Source organism: Pleuronectes platessa, chromosome 10 (genome assembly GCF_947347685.1).
Source record: "Pleuronectes platessa chromosome 10, fPlePla1.1, whole genome shotgun sequence".
NCBI lineage: Eukaryota > Metazoa > Chordata > Actinopteri > Pleuronectiformes > Pleuronectidae > Pleuronectes > Pleuronectes platessa.
The window spans coordinates 2,792,977-2,820,819 of record NC_070635.1 but is presented as its reverse complement, the minus strand read 5'-3'; the positions used below and the strand labels follow the sequence as shown (position 1 = coordinate 2,820,819).

The following is a 27,843-nucleotide window of genomic DNA, read 5'->3' as shown; positions in this document are numbered from 1 at the left end:
TCAGCACAGTCACATCCTATTTGAGCGAATTTGATTATTTTATTGTGGAACATTTATTATTTCTGTAAACAAGTGTTGCCTTTCTGAAATAACAGTTATGAGGATGTATGTGGACGATGGTCTTTTCTTTTCTCTTCGGCACCAATGCTGTTTGGTGCTCGGTAGTAGCTGCTCTCCTCCAGCAGCTCCTCTATGATCCCCTGTGTAGAAACAGTTGAACAGGAAATCGTGACCATGAAGTGGAAATGAAAGGAAGTTTACAGAATGATACACAGAAGTGAAGCAACCAGTATATTGTCTAAATCACATATTTTAAATATAAGTACTAGTTTGGCAAATTAGCACATGTCCCAAACTGTTCCTTTAATAAATTTGCAAAAAAGGAAATGGATTATTGAATGACCGGAAAATGACCTGCATCTGCTGATAGGTCACTCCCTCTTTTAGGCTCCCATCACCTGTGAACAGAACAAACACTGTAAGATTTCTGGGCATTTAAAAAAAGGAATTTGCAATATTTGAGATCAGGGGTCACTCTCCTCTGCAGTTCAAACTTGACTGTGGCTCTACCTGCGCTGTCAGCAGTGACGGGGTCTCCTGTGTAGCGGTGGACCAGAGACCACCAGTCTGAACTGGTTGAGCCTAATTCGATCAGCTCTGTAGAGGCCTGGAGGAGCTGCAGGGAACAAACGGGGAGATTCTTATTTTGCTCACACAGGTTGAGGTTGGGTTCCCGGTCGAACACAGACCATTTTATCTGAACCTCATGGATTGATGATTTCATAATTGAAATGCCTACCACTTGTTGATGTATACCTACCTTTGGAGAGACCTATTTTACAACCAGTGAAGATGTGCCTGAGTAGCTGGAGTTGAGCATAGAGGGCAGGGTGGATCTTCTTTCATGCTTCAGGCTTTTTGGGTGGGAGAAGAACGTCACAGCTCGCTCCAAGCAGGAAGCTAATCATGCTTTCTTCCATTTCCCCACAGGTCCTTCCAGCTGATCCTACCTTTTCTAGATGCTCTCCCGTTTCATCCACTGCTCCTGTTTTGCTTGAGTGACAGCCTTTGCACATCTTGCTGCCTTTTCCTGATGCCGGATTTCCAGGACTACACATTTTTGCCGCTCTGAAGGAGTTGCCTTGTTCCATAGGGGTCGACTCTAACCTAGGCCCAAACTACTGAATGTCCTCCATGTTGAAGGTGGCTCACAAGTGCAGCTTTTACCTGTTGTGTTGCTTATTTACTATTTTATTACCATCCTGTTGCCAGTGATGTTCAAACAGCCTGTATAGATGTGTGTCAATACTCTGAGAGGGTCTCCAGTCTTGTCTTGAGACCTTTAAACTCCTCTACAAGACTTGAGGATGATGCTTCCATACATATAGGAGTTGATCATTTTCTCCATGTTCTCAACTGTTGTGAGGGGAAGTCAGACCTCTGTGAGTCAGTCAGGGTAACAGGCTAAACTGTAAGCACCAGAGCTTTAAGCCTGCCAGGAGACATGGACTGGTCGATGTTCTTAAGGCCGCTGCTGACATCCTGCTTCAGTTGCTGGACCTGCACGCAGTCTTTGAGGCTTTTTATAGAAGGAAAAGAGCAGAACTGTATCTGAAAACTGAGCCAAGTTGTGTTGTTCTTATTCCCTTTGGTTGACAGGCAGTTAGCAAACAATCTACGGTGTATTACAGCCATCTCCTGGACTTCTTCTTTGATCAAGAGCCACATCTTGTGTGTGTGCAGGGTTCAAAGAGAAACATTTGAGAGTGATGCCATCACATTGTGCCTTTAATAGAACAGTCCTTGAATCTTTGTCTTTAAAGGAACTTCGAACTTCGAACAGAAGAAGAGTAGTAACCGTATATATGGTTGGTGGATACAAAGTTTTATCACAGCGAATTCAATCATCGGCAAGTCAAGTTTTTCTCTTTTAAAAGATGGCGAAATTGAAAGTGATGGATTACAGGAACGCTTTTAAGGTGGAAGAGCTGAACTTTCTGAGACAGGTTGAGAAGGAGATTGAATGCTTCAACCTCCAGGAGATAGAGGAGGGCATAAAGGACAGGATGCAGGAGGAGATTGAGGAGGAGACAGAAGAGGAGATTGAGAAGGAGACAGAAGAGGAGATTGAGGAGGAGACAGAGGACAAGATCAGCTTTCAGCGGGTCTCAAAGAAGATGCCAAAAAAAATGAATGCTGAAGAGGTTGAGGAGGAGACAGAACAGGAGGATGTGGATGAGACAGAGGAGAAGATCAAGGAGGTGATGGAGGAGGAGACAGAAGAGGAGATTGTGGATGAGACAGAGGACAAGATCAGCTTTCAGCGTGTCTCAAAGAAGATGCCAAAAAAAGTGAATGCTGAAGAGGTTGAGGAGGAGACAGAAGAGGAGGATGTGGATGAGACAGAGGAGAAGATCAAGGAGGTGATGGAGGAGGAGACAGAAGAGGAGATTGTGGCTGAGACAGAGGAGAAGATCAAAGAGGTGATGGAGGAGGAGACAGAAGAGGAGGATGTGGATGAGACAGAGGAGAAGATCAAAGAGGTGATGGAGGAGGAGACAGAAGAGGAGGATGTGGATGAGACAGATCAGAAGATCCAGGAAGTAATTGAGGAGAAGCTCGACAGCTCCAATTTTGAGGAGGTAAGTGCGTATGTAGGTTCACACCCTATACACAAAATATTTGTAATAATAATTACATCTTGTGTAATATCTAATATTTTAACTATTATTGACTCCCTTTCAGTAATTGACTGCATTTTTTATAATTCATTAATTATTATAAATTAATAATTAATTTTGTTTGGCTACATAACCATATGAGTATAAAACAACATGTCAATAGGCAGATAAATGAATGAACAACAAACCAATAATTGTTCTATGTTTCACAGTTTGAAGAATCAAGTTCTGATGATGGTTATGATGGTCTGCACAAAGACCTCCAAAAGGACAAAGCTGCCAAAGCTGCTCTTGAAGAGAAGTTGAGAATAACAAGAGCGGAAACTAAAAGGAAAGAAGCCCAGAGGAGAAAGCGAAAAGAGAACTCCGCTCTTTCAAAATTTTCCAAGAAGGAGCAGGTTGAAAAAGATGAAACAGCTCATTTTAGGCAATCAGAGAAAGACCAGGAGCACAGATATGCAAAGCCTCAAAAGCAAAAAAGCAAAATGACGGCTGACCTCAAAGAGAAAGATGGGCTGGTAGAGAAATTCAAAGATGAGTCGAAGGGGAATTGTGAGGTAATCTTTCAAGGACCGAAAACAATTAAGGAACTCAAACAGGCATATGAGGATCTTTCGATGATGAAACGGAAATTTCTTGAACAAGACAATGAAATCAAATCCCTTCACATCAGTATGGTAACTCTTCAAAACAGTTCCGAAGCCAAAAGCAATACTATTTCCATGCTACAAGAGAGAGTTGACCAGGGGGCCTCTGGACTCAAAGAGGAGCAGGCAAAACACTGCAAACTCCAGAGGGATTATGAGGCTGCCCTCTCCCAACAGCAGAGGGACAAAGAAGAGCTTATCCATCTGACTTGTAAGAATCAGCAACTGGCTTTGGAGCAAAAGAGGCCACAAGGTGAACCTAAGGATGACCACAAGAGACAGCGTGCTCGATATAACCAGTTGACTGCGAAATTCCAACAGGAGCAAGGCAAAAACAATAAACTCCAAAAGGATTTGGAAGTTGCCCTCTCCAAGCAGCACAAAGACAAAGAAGAGCTGATGCTTCTGACGTCTAAAAATCAGAAACTGGCTTTGGAGCTAAAGAGGCTCCAAGGTGAACTTAAGGATGACCACAAGAGACAGCGTGCTCTAGATGACCAGTGGACCTTGAAATTCAAACAGGAGCAAGGCAAAAACAATAAACTGCAGAAGGATTTGGAAGTTGCCCTCTCACAGCAGCACAAGGACAAAGAAGAGCTGATGCTTCTAACTTGCAAAGATCAGAAACTGGCTTTGGAGCTAAAGAGGCTCAGAGGTGAACTTGAGGATGGCCCCAAGAGAGAGCTTGCTCAAGATAGCCATTGGGCTTTGAAACTCAAACAGGAGCAAGGCAAATACAATGAACTCCAGAAGGATTATGAGGCTGTCCTCTCCCAGCAGCAGAAGGACAAAGAGGAGCTGATGCTTCTGACGTGTAAAAATCAACAACTGGCTTTGGATAAAAATGGGCTGCAAGGTGAACTGGAAGATGTCAAACTCAAGAGGGAGCTTTCTCTAATCCAGCTCAAGAAGGACCGAGACACTTGCAACATGCTTGAAGAGAAACTCCGGAAGTACAAAACCCGCTTATTAAGAGAAATAAATCAAAACGAGAAGCAAAATAAAGCCTCAAAAGCCACAGAGAGTAAGATGAACAACATGCACACACCGAGGATGGAGAACGAGGACATCATGGTTCAAATTGAGGCAGATCTTGGGAGGAAGCATAAAGAAATTAATTCTAATTTCCATGAGCTGCGTATACCCCCACCAACCTCCAGAACAACCAAGAGCTGCTCAGCTCTGCAAAAGGGAAGCCCCGCCCACCATTCAGTCAGTCTCAGCCGAACCCAGAAAGTACATCACTCAGTTTAACCCTCCCCAAACCTGATCCCTGTGCTAAACCTCAACCTAAACCCTGCCCTAAAAGCCCAACCCCGACTCCAACACGTCAACATGTCATATCACATCATGAGGCATGGCTGGTGTTCCTCAATAACAAGACCTGGCTAACTGAGCTGAAGAAGCCGCTGGATGTTTCAGTCAATAATAAGTTGACAGTACAAACCTTGCTTAGCTCCACCTTGAGGTTGTAAGGATCGCTTCCATAGTGGAACAGAGACTTTTTAAATCTTTCGATGACTCGACGTCTGATGTTGTGGTGCGGAGCTGGTGGAAGCTGGGGATGACATAACCCAATTCAATACCAGTCCGTTTGCAGGCAGATCACGATGAGATAATCATTTGAATTGCATGGATTTCTTGGATTTTCTGTGACCAAAAACTGTGCGTTACAATACTTGAGAGATGTAGACAATTTTGTGCAGCTGCCCGAGGAGCCTCTGGCTGGGATCCACAATCTGTCGAAGCTTCTTCTGGGAAACGCAGATCCCTGCTGACACTGTGTTAGGACCCAAGAACAGACACAGGACAGACAATGGTTTATAACGGTCAAACTTTAATACGTTTGCGTGAAAATCTGTTGTTTAATTTGTGACGTCTCCTCATATAGTCAAGATATTGAAAGAGAGGACTAGGTTTTGGGCTTAGGCTGAAACATACCTGGTCTCGCTCTTGTTCTTGCTGCAGCATAATCCTTACTGAGGAGAAAAGGCAGAAAAGTGAGGAAGGAGATGTCAATAAACAATGTGAGAAAAGAAATGTTTCGTGTGTGTCTTAAAAAAATGGTGTATCAATAAATGGATAAGTAAACATAATTTACTGCTTGATTCCTTCTCACTGACCACAAGATCAAGCAGAAAAAGAAAATGTGAGCTTTTTCACTTACCTATGTAGAACTGGGTCGGGTGTAGCACAGGAACTGGGCGTCACTGCTTTAAAACAAAACCAAAGGAAAAAGATCAAATCAGCAGGACCAGAGTTGAGTATCATTGATAGTGAAGGGTTGAAGTTATATCTGTTTGGACATCTTTCAGAAACATGAAATAATAACAGATATCACTGTCAGATCTTCATTCAGAAACAAACCAACAATCAAATAAGTGAAGGGTCAAAACGTCCTAATCAGGAAATAATACCATGTTTTCAATGTGAGCATTGGCTGAATAATAAATTACTCTGATACTCCAGAGAACTCACCGTAGTGTTTTCCCTCAGGGGAAGTGGTGGAGTCTTTCATGTCAGACGGTTTAGCATCATCATCTGATGCCTCTTCTGAACACACATACACATACTTATTAATAACATGGTGTGATGATGAATTTAAATGCTTCCAGTTGGTTTTTAAAACGTCAGCAGAATGAAACAGGAAACAGATTCACCTGGACAGATTATTTCCTCGCTGTGGTTTGAGCTGCAGGTGGCAGATGAGCAGGGAATCTGATATTCACTTTGCATTGAGGGTGTTTCCTGAAATCAGTGCAGCACAGCTTTAATTCACCTTCACAAAAAACATCTGATAACATCGTAAAAGGATATGAAACGTTCAGGTCCCATCCAAGTTTTCCTCAGCGACATCCTTTCATTACCTGCGACAGACTCGAGAGGCAGCAGCTCCTCCTGCTTTTGTGTCGCTCAAGAAAATACTTGTGTGCTCGTTTCCTGTCTCTCTCTGCTCTTCTCTCCAGAACATTCTGGGAAGTGTAGAGTCCGTCCATCAGCTTCATGATGAGGTCACAGATCCTGGAGCTGACGGCCACAACGTCCGGCCGCTGGTCTGCATCTGGACTCAGACACCTGATAGGTCCATAACGAAACAGATATCCAATTGCTCTTAGTTTAAAACAGTGAAAATATAAGTGGGATCAAATTTATGACAACTATGATTTTTTAGAATGAATTTATCAGGTTAAGTAGAATCGCTCTTTGAGTTTAAATGCCACTCAATCACAGATTTCAGCATTTTCTTTCCCCAGATCTACGATTACTATCTGTATCTTATCCAGAATGTTCAATCTCAACAGCATAAATATTTCTGGCCCTTTACAACAGGATTCATTACTGAGAAATTGAAGCAAATGCTGAAAAACGACCCATCTTTTAATGATTAAAAATAAATCATTTAATAAGACATTTTATGGATTCATGCACAGTTGCTTATGTTTGAAAACGTTACCTCCTTGGCAGAGGAAATAAGCTCGTAAAACACCAGCGGATCAACATGAGTGTCAGTGAAATATAACATTTAAATTTATTTAGTCATGACATTTTTTACAACTAAGACTGAAGTCCTTCTTTTATGGATTCTATAAAACTTGCGGGCTTGTGTAAAACACCCTCGGGCAGGTGCAGTCACAAGTCAGTATGATTCATTTCAAAATAAAAGTCCCACCATCGAATCATGTCTGTCACTCTCTCAGAAAAAGAGCCTTCTTCAACCGGCTGGTTGTCGCTTTCCACAATCTACAAGGAGGGAATAAGAGGAAAAGATCAATTACAATTATTAATTGTCAAGCATTTGTGTTGTGTGTTGCCCTGTTGGCCAGCGACAGCATGTTACTGCTGTAGAACGGAGGACGTAAAGTGGCCGTCTGGTAGAGGATACAGCCCAACGCCCAGATATCAGCTTTCTCTCCGTAAGGCTCATTCTTCACCACCTCTGGACTGACACACAAAACATAAACATCTGTGAATTTACACAAAACCATTCCTTATGCTAAGTCTGTTTGTAATTCTACTGACTGAACCGCCGGTGGTTTAGTTGGAGCTTTTGACCAGAAAGAAAAATTTTGTCCCCTAAACGTGTAACTGCTTTTAATATATATTCAGTTCACAAAGATCTAAAGATTTAAGTTATCAATTTTTAATCTTTACTTTTACTTAATTTAATAACTAATATGAACACATCTTCCATCACATTCACTCACGCACTGACACCTCTCTCTCTCTCTCTCTCTCGGTGCATGCTGGGAATGTGGTGCGTGAGCGAGTTACTGAACAGTGTGATTTCGTTATTTATTTGTCTTTTTTTGTTGTAAATGTTATATTTTTTCAATCACATATCAAATTAGAGTCACAATAGTTTATTTTCTGGTGGTTGGGTCTTGCTTTGGGTGTCTTTCACCTCACGAGCGTCTGGCTGGTTGCTTGACAGCCACCATGGCTAGCGTGAATTTGAAATAACTGACACGAAAACATTGGGGTTAAGATATGTGTGAGTTTCCCCTGCAGCATGGAGAGCATCGGGCTCGCTGTGGGGGAGAAGGTCGGTCACAGCGGCGTGGTGTCGGCCGCCCGGATGAACAGCGCCGTGGTTGTGTTCCTAGACCGGGTGTAGAAGGTGAACTCTGTGGTTGAGACAGGTATCACCGTGAACGGCTGTTTTGTACAGGTACTGCCTTTGTCCCACCCCGCTACCAAGGTGGTCCTGTCCAATGTCCCTCCGTTCATCACCGATGAGTTCCTCAGTAGTGATGGGAAGTTCGGATCTTTTTACCGTGTCGGTTCTTTGAATCTCGTTCAGTAAAATGAACGAATCTCTTTTTGAGTCATTCGTTCGTTTCAAGGGGGGGGGGGGGGGTGCGGGGGGGTGCAAACGAGATGAACGAATCGTTCAACTCCCGACCGTGTGTTTGGATCAATGATCGGGTTCATCTGCCCACAGAGTCTTCACACAGAGCGAGCTCATCTCGCCGGTGACCGCGGTGCGGGCGGCGCACGGGAAAATCGCCCGGCACCTCCATACCGCTGCACGTCCACCCGGACATGAACGGGAATCTATGGAGCTGCTGATTCGCACGCTGCCAGCACATCCAGCTGGCCCGCCGCATCCGCGGACACAGAGCTTAAACTGCTGCTGATCCACTGACTATAACAACGCCACATTCAAATAAAAATGTGGGAAAGAATATTGTACAGTATCTACTATTGTGTTGGTCATATTTAAATCATTCATTATTTTTTTTGGGGGGGGGAAAGAGAGGATAAAATAAAAGAATCGCATATTAAATCTTAATCGTTCAGCCCTATTCACAAGTCATAATGACAGGTTTTGTTATTTTCACTTTACACTTACAGTTTAGTGCAGTGTAATTATTTCCCGTGATAATTAAATGCCAGTGTGACAATAAATGACAATTTAAAACCATACAAACTGTCATGTTTTACTGTATTTAATAGAGGAGGTTTTCTTAAAAAATATATGATCTGCCACACAAAAGCTGTCAGTCATGGCTGCTTTTTAACAGCGGTCACGCGAAAGGGGATGAGGTAACTTTTTCCTCTTCTGAGCCTATGGAGGTCACGTGGAAAATGATCCAAAGACTCGTACCCGGCAGATGAACGAATCGTTCACCTCCCGACCGTGTCTTCAGATCAGTGTTTCGTTCTTCTGCCAACAGAGTCTTCGGATCAGTGATTCGTTCATCTGCCGGATACGAGTCTTTGGATCCTTTTTCACGTGACCTGCATCAGCCTATGCAACAGTCCCGATGCGCGGCCACGAGAAAATGAACAAATCTCTCTTTGAGAGGACTCGTTACTCCCGAGTCCTTGTAAGGATTCATTCAAAACGAACGAATCGTTCACGACCGACACATCACTATTCCTCAGTAGAGAGCTGTCCAGACATGGGAAGGTAGCGTCCCCATACGGAAGTTGTTGTCTGGATGTAAGTCTCCGTTACTGAAACACGTAGTGTCCCACCGCAGACAGCTCTACATGATACTTAACAACCGGAACGAGGAGCTCAACCTCCGCTTCCATGTCAAAGTAGATGATTACGAGTACGTGATTTTTGCCAGTTCATCGGTGATGAAGTGCTTCGGGTGCGGAGAGGAGGGACACACGGTGAGAGCCTATCCGAAGCGGAGTGACCCGGCTCTGCCCGGTCCTGATGCTACTGCGAGCGCTGGGGCCCCCGCTGCTCCTCCTCCGGTGCAGGAGCGACAGGCCCCCGCTGCCGGCCGGCCCCCCCAGTGTCATTGCTCTGTGTGGATTATAAACTTCTGTCCAAAGCACTGGCCTCCAGGCTGGGGAAGGCTATGGAGCAGGTCATACACAAGGACAAGACCTACTTCGTGCCCGGCAGGTCCATGTGGACAATGTCCACCTCATTCGGGACCTTTTGGATGTCTCCAGTTCATTAGATGTAGATATAGGCTCGATTTCCCTAGACCAAGAAACAGCTTTTGACCGCGTTGAACACAGCTTCCTGTGGTTCAGCGCTGGCTTCATAGCTAAGATGAAGGTGCTGTACAGTGACGTTGAGAGTGTGTTACAGTTCAACGGCAGTCTGAGTGCTCCTTTCAGGGTGTGTAGAGGTGTCAGGCAGGGCTGTGCTCTGTCAGGGATGCTCTACGCACTCTCCCCGGAACCTCTCCTCCACAGAATAAGGTCTAGCATTCAAGATGTGTTTTATCCTGGTTTTAGTGGCTGGTTTTATGATATACATAAGAAGAACTGGGAGAACGTCACAGAAACAATTGAAAACAGGCTTTTAAAGTGGAAATGGCTGCTCCCAAAAATGTCTCTTAGAGGGAGAGTACTGGTCTTAAATAACCTTGTGGCATCCCAACTGTGGCACCGCCTAATGTGTGTGGAACCCCCCCTGGCTTGCTTTCCACATTACACTGGAGGACTACACTGGGTGCCACAGGGGTGCTGTTTTTAGCCAGGGAGGAGGAGGGACAGGGCCTCGTCCACTTAGCCAGCCGGACTGCCACTTTTAGACTCCAATTCATTAAAAATTACCTCACAGGTCCAGCAGATCTGGTGTGGAGAGATGTGGCCAGCAGCATCCTTAGGCGTGCCAATAACCTGGGGTTGGATGATGCTCTGTTGTTAACAGATTCTACATTCTTAGAACTAAGTGGGTGGCCTCCTTTTTATCAAGGTGTTTTTAAATCTTGGGGCCTTTTTAACAAAAAAAAGGCCCAAAAAGCAGACTCTCTGTACTGGTTGTTGAGAGAACCACTCATAAATGGAGCCAGACTGGACGTCAGCAGCACATCAACACCCGGCCTAATGGCGGCACTGACCCGGTCTGGAACAGTGACCTTGCAGCAGCTGGTGGATGCAGTGGGGCCGGCACTCAACAACACCCAGGCATGGGCTCCCTGCTGGGGCTGCAGTCTACCTGGATGGCCCAGAAGATTCTGGAGCTCTTGACCCAGAGGCTCTCCATACGTGAAAAATACCTCCTGAGGGCCTACCAGTAGGGGGAGACCGCACCAGAGGCAGCAGACCTCTACCCGGAAATTATCCTGAGCCCAGGCCTGGGAGAAAAGACCGGCCCCCTACTAACTGAAATAAACAAACAAAAACTAACAATACACAGAGCGGACAAAGAGACACTATACAGGAACTGTGTAAAAAGCATCCACCAGACCGGACTGAGCAACAGATCCCCCACTGTGTGGTCACAGAGGTGGGGAGAACATGCACCCAGCCCACAGTGGAGGATTTTATACAAGCCTCCCCAAAAGAAACTAACAAAAAACTGAATTTTACACGGCGCCGTCGCTCCCAACGCTTTTATTTCTATTCTTAAGGCCAATGTATGCTTCTCCGTTTTGACGGACACGAACAGATAGGACCGCCTTCTCCAACGTGGAACGCCCTCTCCGGGCCTCTCGGAGAGCTTTTCGTGCGGCTCTCATTTTTCTGACTACACGTCGAAATGGCGGCAGCCCACGGATAGCACTTGGCTGTCATTGGTCCACTAAAAACATCATTTCTGCCCAACGTCATTTCCGGACCTCAAACTTCCTGTTCCATTCCCTAAATCACAATAAACCTAAATCACAACTACGACTCTATGATTAATGTGACAAGTGTGCTAAGCCAGTGGAGTTGTCCGGCTGACGGTGGCTGGTTAGAGCACTTACAGCATGTGTGTACGGTCACATACGGTTATAACGAACTTTGATAACGGGGATAGCGGGCTAGCCACCATGCTAACTGCAGTGGGAACAGCGCAAAAACCTGCTGACTTAATCCCACGGCTCTCATGACACTGTTTCTCAAACACCGTCAGGTTAGAAGCAAACACTTGGTAGTAGCTAGTATCGGGTGTCCGTGCTGACTGTGTGTGGAAGCTGGGGGGAGCTAGCTGCCTCCGTGTAGCTTCAAGCTGTTGCAGCTGTTGAATTAGCAACGCAGTTTGGAAACAAGACCGGGGAACCGCTGCGCTAAGACACGATAACATAAGCATTATGACCCGCTGGGTGTCACTTTATTTCAGCAAAACTATCGCGTCATCAACATCCTTTTTCTGTTGTCATCGTTCACTGTGTGTGAGGAGCTGGGAGGACGTAAATAAACCAGCGTGGACTTCTTCTATATACCTCATGAGGTAGGCTTCTCTAAGCTCGACTTCCGTTGCGCCAACTACTGTTGTGGCGGTGAATTGTTTTCGGAACAAAAAGGCTCGTAGAACTATAAATCAAAAAGTGTCCGTCCGCTCCGTCCGTCTGTCCTTCCGCAGCGGACTCGGAGAAGCATAAAGAGGCCTTTAATCCCACCACTTTTTAACAAGTGTCCATTTTGCGACCTACGTGAAACTATTTATCACGTTTTTACTAAGCATTAGTTTCTTCGCTCTTTTAACTGCGGTTTTTAGTGATTTTAACGTCACTTTTACTGAGAAGGTTTTTATCATGGGGGCTGCCTATAACAAAACAAATAGAGATAAGTGGCAGCTCCTGAACCACCTCTCAGGCGAGGCAATGATGGCCATTTACATTAGTCGAAAAAACAGGGTAGAGAACAGAGACGGGCAGGTGTGGCTGGTAAACCTCCGGGCCAGACTCCGACTATAGTTCCGTTTTTACACAATGGTATCTGATCTCGAGTCTTTAAAAAGAATTTGATGTTTTAATGACATTCTCTGCACCGTCACGAACAATGAGCTGTCCTTTCCACACTTTTTAGAAGACTGAGTTTTTTTTAAATCAGCTCTCTTGTTTATTTATTGAATAATATTGCGAGCAAGTGTTTTGTAAAATGAAGAATATGTAAATAAAGTGTTAAAAGTTAAAACAGTCAAACCACTGGAGGTTTGCTCCTGAGACTTTAAAGCACTAAACTGTGAAGTCAGTTGTTTTACTAGTGAAGCTGCCAGTTCACATAAATAAAACAACACTTAACAACAACCATTCCAACCACATGCATGTACAGTACAAGTAAAGTATCATACATTCCCATTCAATATCAGCACAGTCACATCCTATTTGAGCGAATTTGATTATTTTATTGTGGAACATTTATTATTTTTGTAAACAAGTGTTGCCTTTCTGAAATAACAGTTATGAGGATGTATGTGGACGATGGTCTTTTCTTTTCTCTTCGGCACCAATGCTGTTTGGTGCTCGGTAGTAGCTGCTCTCCTCCAGCAGCTCCTCTATGATCCCCTGTGTAGAAACAGTTGAACAGGAAATCGTGACCATGAAGTGGAAATGAAAGGAAGTTTACAGAATGATACACAGAAGTGAAGCAACCAGTATATTGTCTAAATCACATATTTTAAATTTAAGTACTAGTTTGGCAAATTAGCACATGTCCCAAACTGTTCCTTTAATAAATTGGCAAAAAAGGAAATGGATTATTGAATGACCGGAAAATGACCTGCATCTGCTGATAGGTCACTCCCTCTTTTAGGCTCCCATCACCTGTGAACAGAACAAACACTGTAAGATTTCTGGGCATTTAAAAAAAGGAAATTGCAATATTTGAGATCAGGGGTCACTCTCCTCTGCAGTTCAAACTTGACTGTGGCTCTACCTGCGCTGTCAGCAGTGACGGGGTCTCCTGTGTAGCGGTGGACCAGAGACCACCAGTCTGAACTGGTTGAGCCTAATTCGATCAGCTCTGTAGAGGCCTGGAGGAGCTGCAGGGAACAAACGGGGAGATTCTTATTTTGCTCACACAGGTTGAGGTTGGGTTCCCGGTCGAACACGGTCCCATTTTATCTGAACCTCATGGATTGATGATTTCATCATTGAAATGCCTACCACTTGTTGATGTATACCTACCTTTGGAGAGACCTATTTTACAACCAGTGAAGATGTGCCTGAGTAGCTGGAGTTGAGCATAGAGGGCAGGGTGGATCTTCTTTCATGCTTCAGGCTTTTTGGGTGGGAGAAGGACGTCACAGCTCGCTCCAAGCAGGAAGCTAATCATGCTTGCTTCCATTTCCCCACAGGTCCTTCCAGCTGATCCTACCTTTTCTAGATGCTCTCCTGTTTCATCCACTGCTCCTGTTTTGCTTGAGTGACAGCCTTTGCACATCTTGCTGCCTTTTCCTGATGCCGGATTTCCAGGACTACAAATTTTTGCCGCTCTGAAGGAGTTGCCTTGTTCCATAGGGGTCGACTCTAACCTAGGCCCAAACTACTGAATGTCCTCCATGTTGAAGGTGGCTCACAAGTGCAGCTTTTACCTGTTGTGTTGCTAATTTACTATTTTATTACCATCCTGTTGCCAGTGATGTTCAAACAGCCTGTATAGATGTGTCTCAATACTCTGAGAGGGTCTCCAGTCTTGTCTTGGGACCTTTAAACTCCTCTACAAGACTTGAGGATGATGCTTCCATACATATAGGAGTTGATCATTTTCTCCATGTTCTCAACTGTTGTGAGGGGAAGTCAGACCTCTGTGAGTCAGTCAGGGTAACAGGCCAAACTGTAAGCACCAGAGCTTTAAGCCTGCCAGGAGACATGGACTGGTCGATGTTCTTAAGGCCGCTGCTGACATCCTGCTTCAGTTGCTGGACCTGCACGCAGTCTTTGAGGCTTTTTATAGAAGGAAAAGAGCAGAACTGTATCTGAAAACTGAGCCAAGTTGTGTTGTTCTTATTCCCTTTGGTTGACAGGCAGTTAGCAAACAATCTACGGTGTATTACAGCCATCTACTGGACTTCTTCTTTGATCAAGAGCCACATCTTGTGTGTGTGCAGGGTTCAAAGAGAAACATTTGAGAGTGATGCCATCACATTGTGCCTTTAATAGAACAGTCCTTGAATCTTTGTCTTTAAAGGAACTTCGAACAAAGAACAGAAGAAGAGTAGTAACCGTATATATGGTTGGTGGATACAAAGTTTTATCACAGCAAATTCAATCATCGGCAAGTCAAGTTTTTCTCTTTTAAAAGATGGCGAAATTGAAAGTGATGGATTACAGGAACGCTTTTAAGGTGGAAGAGCTGAACTTTCTGAGACAGGTTGAGAAGGAGATTGAGTGCTTCAACCTCCAGGAGATAGAGGAGGGCATAAAGGACAGGATGCAGGAGGACATTGAGGAGGAGACAGAAGAGGAGATTGAGAAGGAGACAGAAGAGGAGATTGAGGAGGAGACAGAGGACAAGATCAGCTTTCAGCGTTTCTCAAAGAAGATGCCAAAAAAAATGAATGCTGAAGAGGTTGAGGAGGAGACAGAACAGGAGGATGTGGATGAGACAGAGGAGAAGATCAAGGAGGTGATGGAGGAGGAGACAGAAGAGGAGATTGTGGATGAGACAGAGGACAAGATCAGCTTTCAGCGTGTCTCAAAGAAGATGCCAAAAAAAGTGAATGCTGAAGAGGTTGAGGAGGAGACAGAAGAGGAGGATGTGGATGAGACAGAGGAGAAGATCAAGGAGGTGATGGAGGAGGAGACAGAAGAGTCGATTGTGGCTGAGACAGAGGAGAAGATCAAAGAGGTGATGGAGGAGGAGACAGAAGAGGAGGATGTGGATGAGACAGATCAGAAGATCCAGGAAGTAATTGAGGAGAAGCTCGACAGCTCCAATTTTGAGGAGGTAAGTGCGTATGTAGGTTCACACCCTATAGACAAAATATTTGTAATAATAATTACATCTTGTGTAATATCTAATATTTTAACTATTATTGACTCCCTTTCAGTAATTGACTGCATTTTTTATAATTCATTAATTATTGTGAATTAATAATTAATTTTGTTTGGCTACATAACCATATGAGTATAAAACAACATGTCAAAAGGCAGATAAATGAATGAACAACAAACCAATAATTGTTCTATGTTTCACAGTTTGAAGAATCAAGTTCTTATGATGGTCTGCACAAAGACCTCCAAAAGGACAAAGCTGCCAAAGCTGCTCTTGAAGAGAAGTTGAGAATAACAAGAGCGGAAACTAAAAGGAAAGAAGCCCAGAGGAGAAAGCGAAAAGAGAACTCCGCTCTTTCAAAATTTTCGAAGAAGGAGCAGGTTGAAAAAGATCAAACAGCTCATTTTAGGCAATCAGAGAAAGACCAGGAGCACAGATATGCAAAGCCTCAAAAGCAAAAAAGCAAAATGACGGCTGACCTCAAAGAGAAAGCTGGGCTGGTAGAGAAATTCAAAGATGAGTCGAAGGGGAATTGTGAGGTAATCTTTCAAGGACCGAAAACAATTAAGGAACTCAAACAGGCATATGAGGATCTTTCGATGATGAAACGGAAATTTCTTGAACAAGACAATGAAATCAAATCCCTTCACATCAGTATCGTAACTCTTCAAAACCGTTCCGAAGCCAAGAGCAATACTATTTCCATGCTACAAGAGAGAGTTGACCAGGGGGCCTCTGGACTCAAAGAGGAGCAGGCAAAACACTGCAAACTCCAGAGGGATTATGAGGCTGCCCTCTCCCAACAGCAGAGGGACAAAGAAGAGCTGATCGATCTGACTTGTAAGAATCAGCAACTGGCTTTGGAGCAAAAGAGGCCACAAGGTGAACCTAAGGATGACCACAAGAGACAGCGTGCTCGATATAACCAGTTGACTGCGAAATTCAAACAGGAGCAAGGCAAAAACAATAAACTCCAAAAGGATTTGGAAGTTGCCCTCTCCAAGCAGCACAAAGACAAAGAAGAGCTGCTGCTTCTGACGTCTAAAAATCAGAAACTGGCTTTGGAGCTAAAGAGGCTCAGAGGTGAACTTGAGGATGGCCCCAAGAGAGAGCTTGCTCAAGATAGCCATTGGGCTTTGAAACTCAAACAGGAGCAAGCCAAATACAATAAACTCCAGAAGGATTTGGAAGTCGCTCTCTCCCAGCAGCAGAAGGACAAAGAAAAGCTGATGTTTATGACTTTTACAAATCAGAAACTGCCGATATTGGCGCAAAAGAGGCTCAGAGCTGAACTTGAGAAAGCCACAAAGAGAGAGCTTGCTCAAGATAGCCATTGGGCCTTGAAACTCAAACAGGAGCAAGGCAAATACAATGAACTCCAGAAGGATTATGAGGCTGTCCTCTCCCAGCAGCAGAAGGACAAAGAGGAGCTGATGCTTCTGACGTGTAAAAATCAACAACTGGCTTTGGATAAAAATGGGCTGCAAGGTGAACTGGAAGATGTCAAACTCAAGAGAGAGCTTTCTCTAATCCAGCTCAAGAAGGACCGAGACACTTGCAACATGCTTGAAGAGAAACTCCGGAAGTACAAAACCCGCTTATTAAGAGAAATAAATCAAAACGAGAAGCAAAATAAAGCATCAAAAGCCACAGAGAGTAAGATGAACAACATGCACACACCGAGGATGGAGAACGAGGACATCATGGTTCAAATTGAGGCAGATCTTGGGAGGAAGCATAAAGAAATTAATTCTAATTTCCATGAGCTGCGTATACCCCCACCAACCTCCAGAACAACCAAGAGCTGCTCAGCTCTGCAAAAGGGAAGCCCCGCCCACCATTCAGTCAGTCTCAGCCGAACCCAGAAAGTACATCACTCAGTTTAACCCTCCCCAAACCTGATCCCTGTGCTAAACCTCAACCTAAACCCTGCCCTAAAAGCCCAACCCCGACTCCAACATGTCATATCACATCATGAGGCATGGCTGGTGTTCCTCAATAACAAGACCTGGCTAACTGAGCTGAAGAAGCCGCTGGATATTTCAGTACGACAGTACAAACCTTGCTTAGCTCCACCTTGAGGTTGTACGGACCGCTTCCATAGTGGAACAGAGACTTTTTAAATCTTTCGATGACTCGACGTCTGATGTTGTGGTGCGGAGCTGGTGGAAGCTGGGGATGACATAACCCAATTCAATACCAGTCCGTTTGCAGGCAGATCACGATGAGATAATCATTTGAATTGCATGGATTTCTTGGATTTTCTGTGACCAAAAACTGTGCGTTACAATACTTGAGAGATGTAGACAATTTTGTGCAGCTGCCCGAGGAGCCTCTGGCTGGGATCCACAATCTGTCGAAGCTTCTTCTGGGAAACGCAGATCCCTGCTGACACTGTGTTAGGACCCAAGAACAGACAAAGGACAGACAATGGTTTATAACGGTCAAACTTTAAAACGTTTGCGTGAAAATCTGTTGTTTAATTTGTGACGTCTCCTCATATAGTCAAGACATTGAAAGAGAGGCGTAGGTTTTGGGCTTAGGCTGAAAACGTACCTGGTCTCGCTCTTGTTCTTGCTGCAGCATAATCCTTACTGAGGGGAAAAGGCAGAAAAGTGAGGAAGGAGATGTCAATAAACAATGTGAGAAAAGAAATGTTTGTGTGTGTCTTAAAAAAATGGTGTATCAATAAATGGATAAAGTAAACATAATTTACTGCTTGATTCCTTCTCACTGACCACAAGATCAAGCAGAAAAAGATAATGTGAGCTTTTTCACTTACCTATGTAGAACTGGGTTGGGTGTAGCACAGGAACTGGGCGTCACTGCTTTAAAACAAAACCAAAGGAAAAAGATCAAATCAGCAGGACCAGAGTTGAGTATCATTGATAGTGAAGGGTTGAAGTTATATCTGTTTGGACATCTTTCAGAAACATGAAATAATAACAGATATCACTGTCAGATCTTCATTCAGAAACAAAACCAACAATCAAATAAGTGAAGGGTCAAAACGTCCTAATCGGGAAATAATACCATGTTTTCAATGTGAACATTAGCTGAATAATAAATTACTCTGATTACTCCAGAGAACCCACCGTAGTGTTTTCCCTCAGGGGAAGTGGTGGAGTCTTTCATGTCAGACTGTTTAGCATCATCATCTGAGGCCTCTTCTGAACACACATACACATACTTCTTAATAACATGGTGTGATGATGAATTTAAATGCTTCCAGTTGGTTTTTAAAACGTCAGCAGAATGAAACAGGAAACAGATTCACCTGGACAGATTATTTCCTCGCTGTGGTTTGAGCTGCAGGTGGCAGATGAGCAGGGAATCTGATATTCACTTTGCATTGAGGGTGTTTCCTGAAATCAGTGCAGCACAGCTTTAATTCACCTTCACAAAAAACATCTGATAACATCGTAAAAGGATATGAAACGTTCAGGTCCCATCCAAGTTTTCCTCAGCGACATCCTTTCATTACCTGCGACAGACTCGAGAGGCAGCAGCTCCTCCTGCTTTTGTGTCGCTCAAGAAAATACTTGTGTGCTCGTTTCCTGTCTCTCTCTGCTCTTCTCTCCAGAACATTCTGGGAAGTGTAGAGTCCGTCCATCAGCTTCATGATGAGGTCACAGATCCTGGAGCTGACGGCCACAACGTCCGGCCGCTTGTCTGCATCTGGACTCAGACACCTGATAGGTCCATAACGAAACAGATATCCAATTGCTCTTAATTTAGAACAGTGAAAATATAAGTGGGATCAAATTTAATCAATTATGACAACTATGATTTATTAGGATGAATTTATCAGGTTAAGTAGAATCACTCTTTGAGTTTAAATGCCACTCAATCACAGATTTCAGCATTTTCTTTCCCCAGATCTACGATTACTATCTGGATCTGATCCAGAATGTTCAATCTCAACAGCATAAATATTTCTGGCCCTTTACAACCGGATCCACTTCTGAGAAATTGAAGCAAATGCTGAAAAACGACCCATCTTTTAATGATTCAAAATAAATCATTTAATAAGACATTTTATGGATTCATGCACAGTTGCTTATGTTTGAAAGCGTTAACTCCTTGGCAGAGGAAATAAGCTCGTAAAACACCAGCGGATCAACATGAAATATAACATTTACATTTATTTAGTGACATTTTTTTATCACTAAGACTGAAGTCCTTCCTTTATGGATTCTATAAAACTTGCGGGCTTGTGTAAAACACTCTCGGGCAGGTACAGTCACAAGTCAGTATGATTCATTTAAAAATAAATGTCCCACCATCTGATCATGTCTGTCACTCTCTCCGAAAAAGAGCCTTCTTCAACCGGCTCATAGTCGCCTTCCACAATCTACAAGGAGGGAATAAGAGGAAAAGATCGATAACTGATGATAGACAAAGAATTATTGTCAAGCGTTTTTGTGTGTTTGTGTTGTGTGTTGCCTTGTTGGCCAGCGACAGCATGTTACTGCTGTAGAACGGAGGACGTAAAGTGGCCGTCTGGTAGAGGATACAGCCCAACGCCCAGATATCAGCTTTCTCTCCGTAAGGCTCATTCTTCACCACCTCTGGACTGACACACAAAACATAAACATCTGTGAATTTACACAAAACCATTCCTTATGCAAAGTCTGTTTGTAATTCTACTGACTGAACCACCGGTGGATTAGTTTTAGCTTTTGGCGAGAAAGAAAAACATATGGAATATAAATACTTTAAAAAGAGTGAAACCATGAAAACATTTCCTTCCTCATTTTCCCCAAAAATCTCCTCAGTCTCAACATGTACAACTCAAACTTCATTCAATTAAATATTTACTATAATCTTTAAAGGAGACATATTATGCTCATATTCAAGTGGATCATTTTAATTTATGTTTTTACTTGAAAATCTTTAGAAAACACGTGACTTTCCTCATCCTGTCCTTTGCTGCAGCTCCTCTTTTCAACCTCTGTCTGAAACACATGGTCTTAGGGCCTGTCTCTTTAAGGCCCCCCACCAACGAAGCCCAGTGGGCTCTGATTGGTCAACTGGCTAACTCTGATGTGACTGGTCAAATACAGACTTTATAAATAATAACCTCTATAGCACACGAGAGCAAAGAAGAACTGAAAAAGCATATTGAATTTTCTGATAAGTTTTGAAAACAATAAACATCTTTGCCATTGTCTTAATTTGAAAGCAGCTGGATGTTCAGAATGCGTTTCCTCACCAGGAGTAGAGGATGGTGCCGACCACCGACGTCAGCTTGCTGTTGTCCTGCTTCTGTTTCGCGAGGCCGAAGTCGGCTTCAGACACGGGAAAATCACACGGGTGTCATAACGAGACGAGAGAGGAAGTGGCGTACATGCAGATGTGTTACACTGGAAACACACACTCACTGATGGTGACTCTGTCCTTCTCCCCCAGCATGATGTTGTTGGGCGTGAGGTCACGGTGGACTATCCTCTTCTCCTTGTGCAGGTACCTCAGTGCCAGGCACATCTGGCCGTTACCAGTTAGTAATAAATGAGTGAGGAAGAGGAGTTTGTGGAGAGAAGTCTCCACTCGGGCCAATTATTTACATTTATATTTTGGGCTTTTGTTAGATAAAAAAGGATGATTATCATTAAAAGTATGTTTTCTGAATGTCTTATATCTTGACCTCTGACTGATCAGCTCCCAAAGTCGATCATCTAAACACACCCTCCAGAAATTTATTTCCTAAAGGTCGACTTCGGCATCTCTTACCTGAATGAATATATTCCAAATTCTGTCTTCGGTGAACTGCTGCTGCTTCTCCTTCAGAGAGGTGAAATGTTCGGCCAGCGGCACGCCCTCTATCAGCTCCATCACGATGTACAGCCGGTCACCTGAAATAACGTGACTGCATCATTTGTATATCTTCTATTTTGTTGTGCTCCTTCTCACAATTTAGTAAAAGTAAAAATGATCCTCACCTTCCAAAAATGTCTTGTAATATTTAACAATGTTTGGATGTGTCATCTAGGGAGGAATAACAAAACAACACATAATCATAAGTGAATATGATCTTATTGGTTCGTATAGCTTGTTGCTGAATTGTGTGTCAGTGATTCCAGTTGAAAAACGTGTGCCTGCTCTTTGACGATCGTTAGCTCAGAGATGATTTTCTCCACGTTGCTGTCTCTGGACTTCTTGTCTTTGCCGAACACCGGGTTGTGCAGATTCACCTCCTTCAGCGCCAGGAGGTTCTGGCCGCTCTGCTTTCGAACCTGTCAGCGAGAACATTGGCTGAAATCACGCGAGCCGCTGAAAGCACGACTGCTTGAGGCCATAAACGATATATAATGATCACGAGAAAAACTGCTGAGTCAGAGTCTGTCAGTTTAGAGGAGGTTCATCGTACCTTGAAGACGCTTCCGAACGCCCCGGTGCCCAGGTGGTCCAGCACAGAGTAACCGTTGATGACCCTGAGGGGGGGGCGATTCTGGTCCACAGCCTCGACGCTCTCTCTCAGATTGTCCAATTCATCATCCTGAAGTAGAAAAACACAAAGCAATCAATCCTCCCTGATGGTTTGAAAAGTTTTATTTATACCCAAAAAAACGCAGTAATATTTCGTTTTATTTTACAGCCCCAAAACCAGCTGGACAAACAGAGGAATGAATTCCGGAGCTGTTTTCTTACAGTGTAGAGTGAGACCTTGGTTTGCAGCCCTTCATAGGCAGTGAGGTCCCGCACACAGTGGCCAACATCAATAAACATCTCAAAGAGGTCTGTGGGAAAGAGTCTGAAAGAGAAAAGATTACGTAACAACCGAAGGAGAACATTTGATGGAGCTTCTTTCCAAAGCAGATATCCAACAGCTCATGTGCTTGCATGTGACATGATATAAAGATTATAAATGTTTTCCTCAGAAATAATAATTATTTATGAACTTCATCACCTCTTGAACAGATGCCTGTTTCTTTCCACGCGGAAAAGAAATCGGAGGGTCCTGAATGCATAGCACTGCCAACAAGCCAACAGGTTTGCAAGTATGTTATTTAAAATGATAAAATATCTTGATTTAAATCATAATGTAATTTTAAAATAATTGCGTGAAGCCATTTACCTGCAATGATGTGATCTTTGCTCCAGACTTTTGTGGTGATATCAACTTTGCTATAATGTAGATGCCATTTTCCTGAGAAAAGAAAATGAAAAATGCAATGTTTTATATATGGTATATGAAGGTGTACTGTGCACGTCTCAGGGACTTTCCTTTACCTGCACAATGTGGTGAGCAGATGTGTCATCCAGACTGAGCTCGGTCAGAGCTGTACAGCAGGCTGCATTAGACAGGATATGACTTCATTTATGAATTTATACGTGCAAGTGTCAGAAACAGCTGCAACAATAACAACTCTCCCCAAACTGTTTACTGTCGGAAGAGCTGTACTAAATATGACAAAGTAATAGTAGTTTTATACACAGGTGTTTTATTTTAGTATCTTTTGAAATCCAGAAACAGAGAATTTACAACCACTTCCTCCGAAATTCATAAACAAGTCATGTATCAGTGGTCTGGATCGTTCAGGAAAAGCATGTTTATGTTCTCTGCTGCTGATAAGAGTCTTCTGGGGGAAGTGGTTTTCTTCACTGTGCAATGGCTCTGTGCTTCTTCTCCATTTTATGTCATTAAAATAACTTTTTTTCTTCACTGGATGAATCATAACTCTAAAGAAACCTATAAATAACTCATCATTTTCTCTTCCAGTTTGTAGCTTTAACCTCTGACCTGACTGCAGAGCCTCTGTATGGTCCACTTCCTGCTGAGGGCTGAGCTCCTCCCTGACGAGCTCTCTCTGGACGCCAGCGGCTGCTACGGGGCCGGAGGGCGTCTCAGTCGAGGAGCGGTCGGAGACACATTGTCTGTCACTGTGAGAGTTATTTTACATGTCAGCGTGTTGAGAAAATGTCAATTAAGACACAGCTCACATACTCTGTATCTTAGAAGTGAAACTCTTTCAGATGAGTGGAAATCGTTTGTTTCTAACACTGAGAAATAAAAATAAAACTATTTAAAAAAAACAGAAATCTTGTGGTCAACAACTGGAAGATGTATTATTCCCAAAAGTTTAAAACTTTTAGAATGAGAGAAAGAGGCAGATGTGAGGCACGACAAAATTCATGTTGTTGTGCCTGAGAAAAGACTTTAAAATGGGTCATGCTCTAAAATCTCTGGACTACATTACCCTTCAGGCAACCAACCGCATATTTGCCTTAGACACTCCCTGCTTGATAACATCCATGTTTATCAAATTCCACACCCCAGTTTGTAATCCAGGTTTTCTAGTATACATTTTTCCAGAGGCCCAGGATGATGTCGCTGTGATGACATTAGCAGCTAATGATAGCGAACTGCATTGTGGGAAATGTAGGACACATTGCTTTCATGATTGATCCATATTACGGAAGAAAAGTGTGGGTTTGATTAGGATAATTATCTTTTAACCAGTTTCCTGTGAGTCCTCAACCTTGTGGAACCATAGAACCACATCAAGATCTTCAAAGATCACATATCACTTCAATAAAGACGGGATGGTTAATATTCCTAAATGTGAAAGGTTTCCTCGAGCGGCTGTAAAGGGAAGATGTAACATAAAACTCAGTAACACAGCTTCAGTTGAGTCTCAAAAACCTGTTCAGCAGCCAGAGCAGCTGCTGCACCCCTCCCCAGCTCCGGATCTCCGTCCGGGTGGTTTGGTCCTCGCAGAGCTGGACCAGGACCCAGGCGAGGCTCCACAGCAGCTTCAGGTTCTGCCCGTGCAGCAGGCTCAGCAGCACGGGCAGAACCTCCAGCTCCCTCACCTGGTCCCTCACCTGCCGCACAGGGGAAAGGAGCCTCAGCAGCTCGGCAGCCGTCCTGGAGGAAATATCAGTATTAACCAAGTATTTTGTATGATAAATTGTCATTTGCGGCGATAACATCATAAGTGATTTTTCAGCTTGAATTTTGACTTTATCTCCAATCCCCCATGCCAGGATTATTTCTTAAATTCCCCTCTAAAACTTACACGCAACATTTTATCTTTAAGAAAATAATATCAACAAATAATTGATTTATTACCTCTTTGAGAGCAGGTCATATTCCTGCAGGATTACAAGTAGATTCTCTACAATCGGTGGCTCCCCAATCTCCTCTTTGCATTCTGGGCTGCAGAAAACAAAATGTTTGTCAATAGATTAAATCAAAGGTGTATTTAAAGCAAGAGATGAAATGTGTGCATTTACCTCTCGGCCAAAGCGGTGAGAGCCAGCAGAGCTCCCAGTAGAACGCTGCTGTCTGTTGTGGAGAGGAGCTTCACCAGGGTCTGAAAACAGTTAACGCAATAAGAGTTACGCAAAGAGAAAATGTAGAGGAATCTGTGTTGATACAAACTCAAAGTGCAGAGGCCTTTGCTGACTCTCGTACTACAGGAATAGATTGATTTTATATTGTCGTCCATCTCACAAGATTATATGACGACTCAATTTTGCCAATATCTGCACACAGGAAGCAGTAACGTTCCCTGACGCCTACAAGTCATCTATCACATGGAAGTAATTACAGATAATTTCTCTGGTTTATTCTATGAACTAGATGCGGTGGATGAACAGGCTGCCAGTAAAATACACTGTGTCCTGTAGTTTATCTCACATATTGAAAGGCATTGAAAACAAAAAGCACATTCAGACAAATAAACCTCGTCACAACTTGTCATTTACCTTGTGAGCGCCGCTCTTGATGACCCAGGCCCTTTGATCTTCTATGGCAGACAGCTTCTTAAAGATGTCTGTGGAGCAGAGTGTTGATGAGGACGTACACAAGACTCAACTTATCTGTGTAGCAGTGTATTATTCTTCAGATTACTCACAGGTCAGTGTGACCAGTGTCTGAGTGGAAAATGACTGTTCGCCACAGGATATGTAGATGGAAGTGACAGACTCCATGTGCTTAAAGAGAGAAGAGGATACTGAGGATGACCTGTGACACAGTATATATGTGGATAAATCCCAATATAGACCCTGTTAATGCACGTGGGAAGAAACCCAGGAGAAACTTTACCCTGGCAAGTAAACTGATGCCCTGAAGCTGGTGGAGGATTTTCTAAAGGGGGAAGCATTTAAAAGAGACAGTTACTGATTTGACTCTTTTGTTGCACAAGTATAAAATATGGGGAAGTGTTTCAACAATACATAATAATGAATATTAAAAACAGCAGCGGTTATACCTGGTGGTGAGGATCTCTGGTTAACAATCTGAGGCAGATGAGGACCCTGAGGACTGATTCAGGTGCTGCTTGGTCAATCCATTCACTGCAGAATGAGAAGCTATTGTTAGTAACCTAAGCTCTGTGTGTTTCAATGGCAGACTTGTTATTTACGAGGGGATTTTACCTGCAGAGTCGGTTCTCGACCAAAGACACCAGGATGTTGGAAAAGAGTTTATGCAGTGGGTGGCTACTGAAGCTTCTCTGGTCTCTGTATGTTTTACTGGAAAGTGAATACATCAATGATCAGTACAAATGGACCTGAATCTAAACATTCAGCTTCAGTGAGTGTAACAATCTTAACTACAATCAGACTAACATGGATTTTTGGCTTTAAAACAAAAGAAATGAAATGAAATTGAAGGGTTAACATTACTTTCTTGGAAATTGCCAATCTGCTGTTGAGGTTTTGTGTTTGTGTTCTTTGACTTTCAGCTGATACACACGTGGCTCTTAAGATCTGAAGATTATAAATGAACTTGTGATGATCAACCTGAATTTCTCCAGTTCAGAGGCTTCACTGTTGATGTCGCTCTCACTCCGTTGTCTGGTGGCGTCTTTCTGAGGACGCAGGCCTCGTGATCTGCCGGCTCCACCACTGCATGCTTTAGCGTGACTCAACGCTGCCACCTGCAACATGGGGAGTCTCATACTACAGTATATAAACAAACCTGAAGAAATATGAGCCGGTTTGTGTCGTTATCAAAATGTCTAGACACACACACTGCCTCAGAATGGCGTCACTTGTTGTTGTTCACCTCTTGTCTGGGGCCGGTTTTGGCAAGCAGGAACTGAAGCCTCCTGAGATCATGAGATGCCCTGGAAACAAGCCTTATCAGGTGATGTGCTTTTGGTCATAAGAGGGAAACTAACTTTAAATTGTGTTGTGTCACAGACTAGTAACTGGCTTTGAGGGGGAAATGAAGTAGCTTACTTGCTGTGGATTCCTGTGGATTTCAGGTCCAGCTTTTCTCCTTTTCTCACTTTTTTAACTGAGTTGGACATTTTCTGCATCCCCCTCTGTTTCCATTAGAAACCTGTGGTTCAAGTTGGGCAGCAGTGGAAGATGCACACAGATACTTTCAATAGTTATAACAATGTAAAAAAATACTCTACTGCAGGGTAAAGACCTCCACTCAAAACTGAGCAAAGAAATCAATTAAACATGGCATTGAAATATATAAGTAGCAAAAAGGATTAATTTTGCAAAAATATGTGTATGATCACCTCCACAAAGGAGGGTTAAAGCTCTGTATTTTGTTTGATTCATTGTTTATTTATTTGTAGCTCCACCAAAGAGATTATGTTTTCATCCCTGTCCCCCTTTGTTTGAATGTTTAGGGGACAGATATTTATGCTCTTTGGTGTAGCGCCAAATAGGAATCTGGATTCTGTGAATTTAGATGTGGTTTCAAAGTTATATAAAAGTTGTTACTCTGTTGAGCGCCCTTCTGCTTTCTTGGATTATAAATAATGATTCAGTAAAAAATTTCAATATAATGTTTCAGCTACTTAAGAAACACCTAACATAGATGTGGCTATATAAAGTATTGTCTCAATGTATAATAAAAATGAATCTCATATATATAAATATAAATAAATAAGTAATCAGATAAATGTAATGGGGTAAAAAGCACTGGGTCAAGTAATTTCAAAATTATACAGTGCATTTAATAACTTGTAATCTGGTGCATTGGACAGTTAGCTTGAATTATACATGTATTAACCATTTATAAAGAAGCCAGGCCTCTTATTTACCCGTTTAAAAAGGAGTTAAACTGAATTTCCTCACATAACAAGACAAACATCGCCTCCTACCCTTCCTCCAGCCTCACACACCAGCAGCAGGTTGTTGTTTATGGATCCTGAAACATGAATATTTCTTCAATAATTCTCCTTATTCGATGAGACGCTCGACACAACCTTGTTCGCTGACGGACCGACCTCAGCGAATCAGAGAACGCTTTGCTGTGTTTTTAACCAATGAGGGCGCGCGGTGTTAAGAGTTCCTGGTTGTCGTGGCTACAACGGACGCTGCTCTCATTCCGTCACAAGCAAACACAACGTGAAAAACACAATTTCATAAAAAAAAAGACGTAGGACATATTTTAATAAAAGCTCTTTATTATTTACAAT

General features: G+C 43.1%; 1 protein-coding gene across 1 annotated transcript; it reads right to left on the bottom strand.

Annotated features, from left to right (window-relative positions):
• On the bottom strand, positions 1-26,733 carry nek10 (NIMA-related kinase 10; the record flags this gene model as incomplete). Its single annotated transcript, XM_053432210.1, has 34 exons — positions 1-200; positions 415-458; positions 571-676; positions 4,776-4,886; positions 5,008-5,108; positions 5,270-5,307; positions 5,496-5,541; positions 5,807-5,881; positions 5,989-6,076; positions 6,196-6,403; positions 19,732-19,802; positions 19,895-20,024; positions 20,664-20,739; positions 20,833-20,935; positions 21,182-21,303; positions 21,391-21,436; positions 21,547-21,684; positions 21,819-21,947; positions 22,100-22,202; positions 22,359-22,423; positions 22,527-22,598; positions 22,682-22,743; positions 23,193-23,332; positions 24,096-24,320; positions 24,525-24,611; positions 24,689-24,768; positions 25,163-25,230; positions 25,312-25,390; positions 25,503-25,544; positions 25,669-25,753; positions 25,835-25,930; positions 26,201-26,337; positions 26,466-26,538; positions 26,642-26,733. Coding segments are annotated over 34 exons (3,243 nt in total), but the record flags the coding sequence as incomplete, so codon positions are not given.
• Between the last annotated feature and the right edge of the window lie 1,110 nt (positions 26,734-27,843).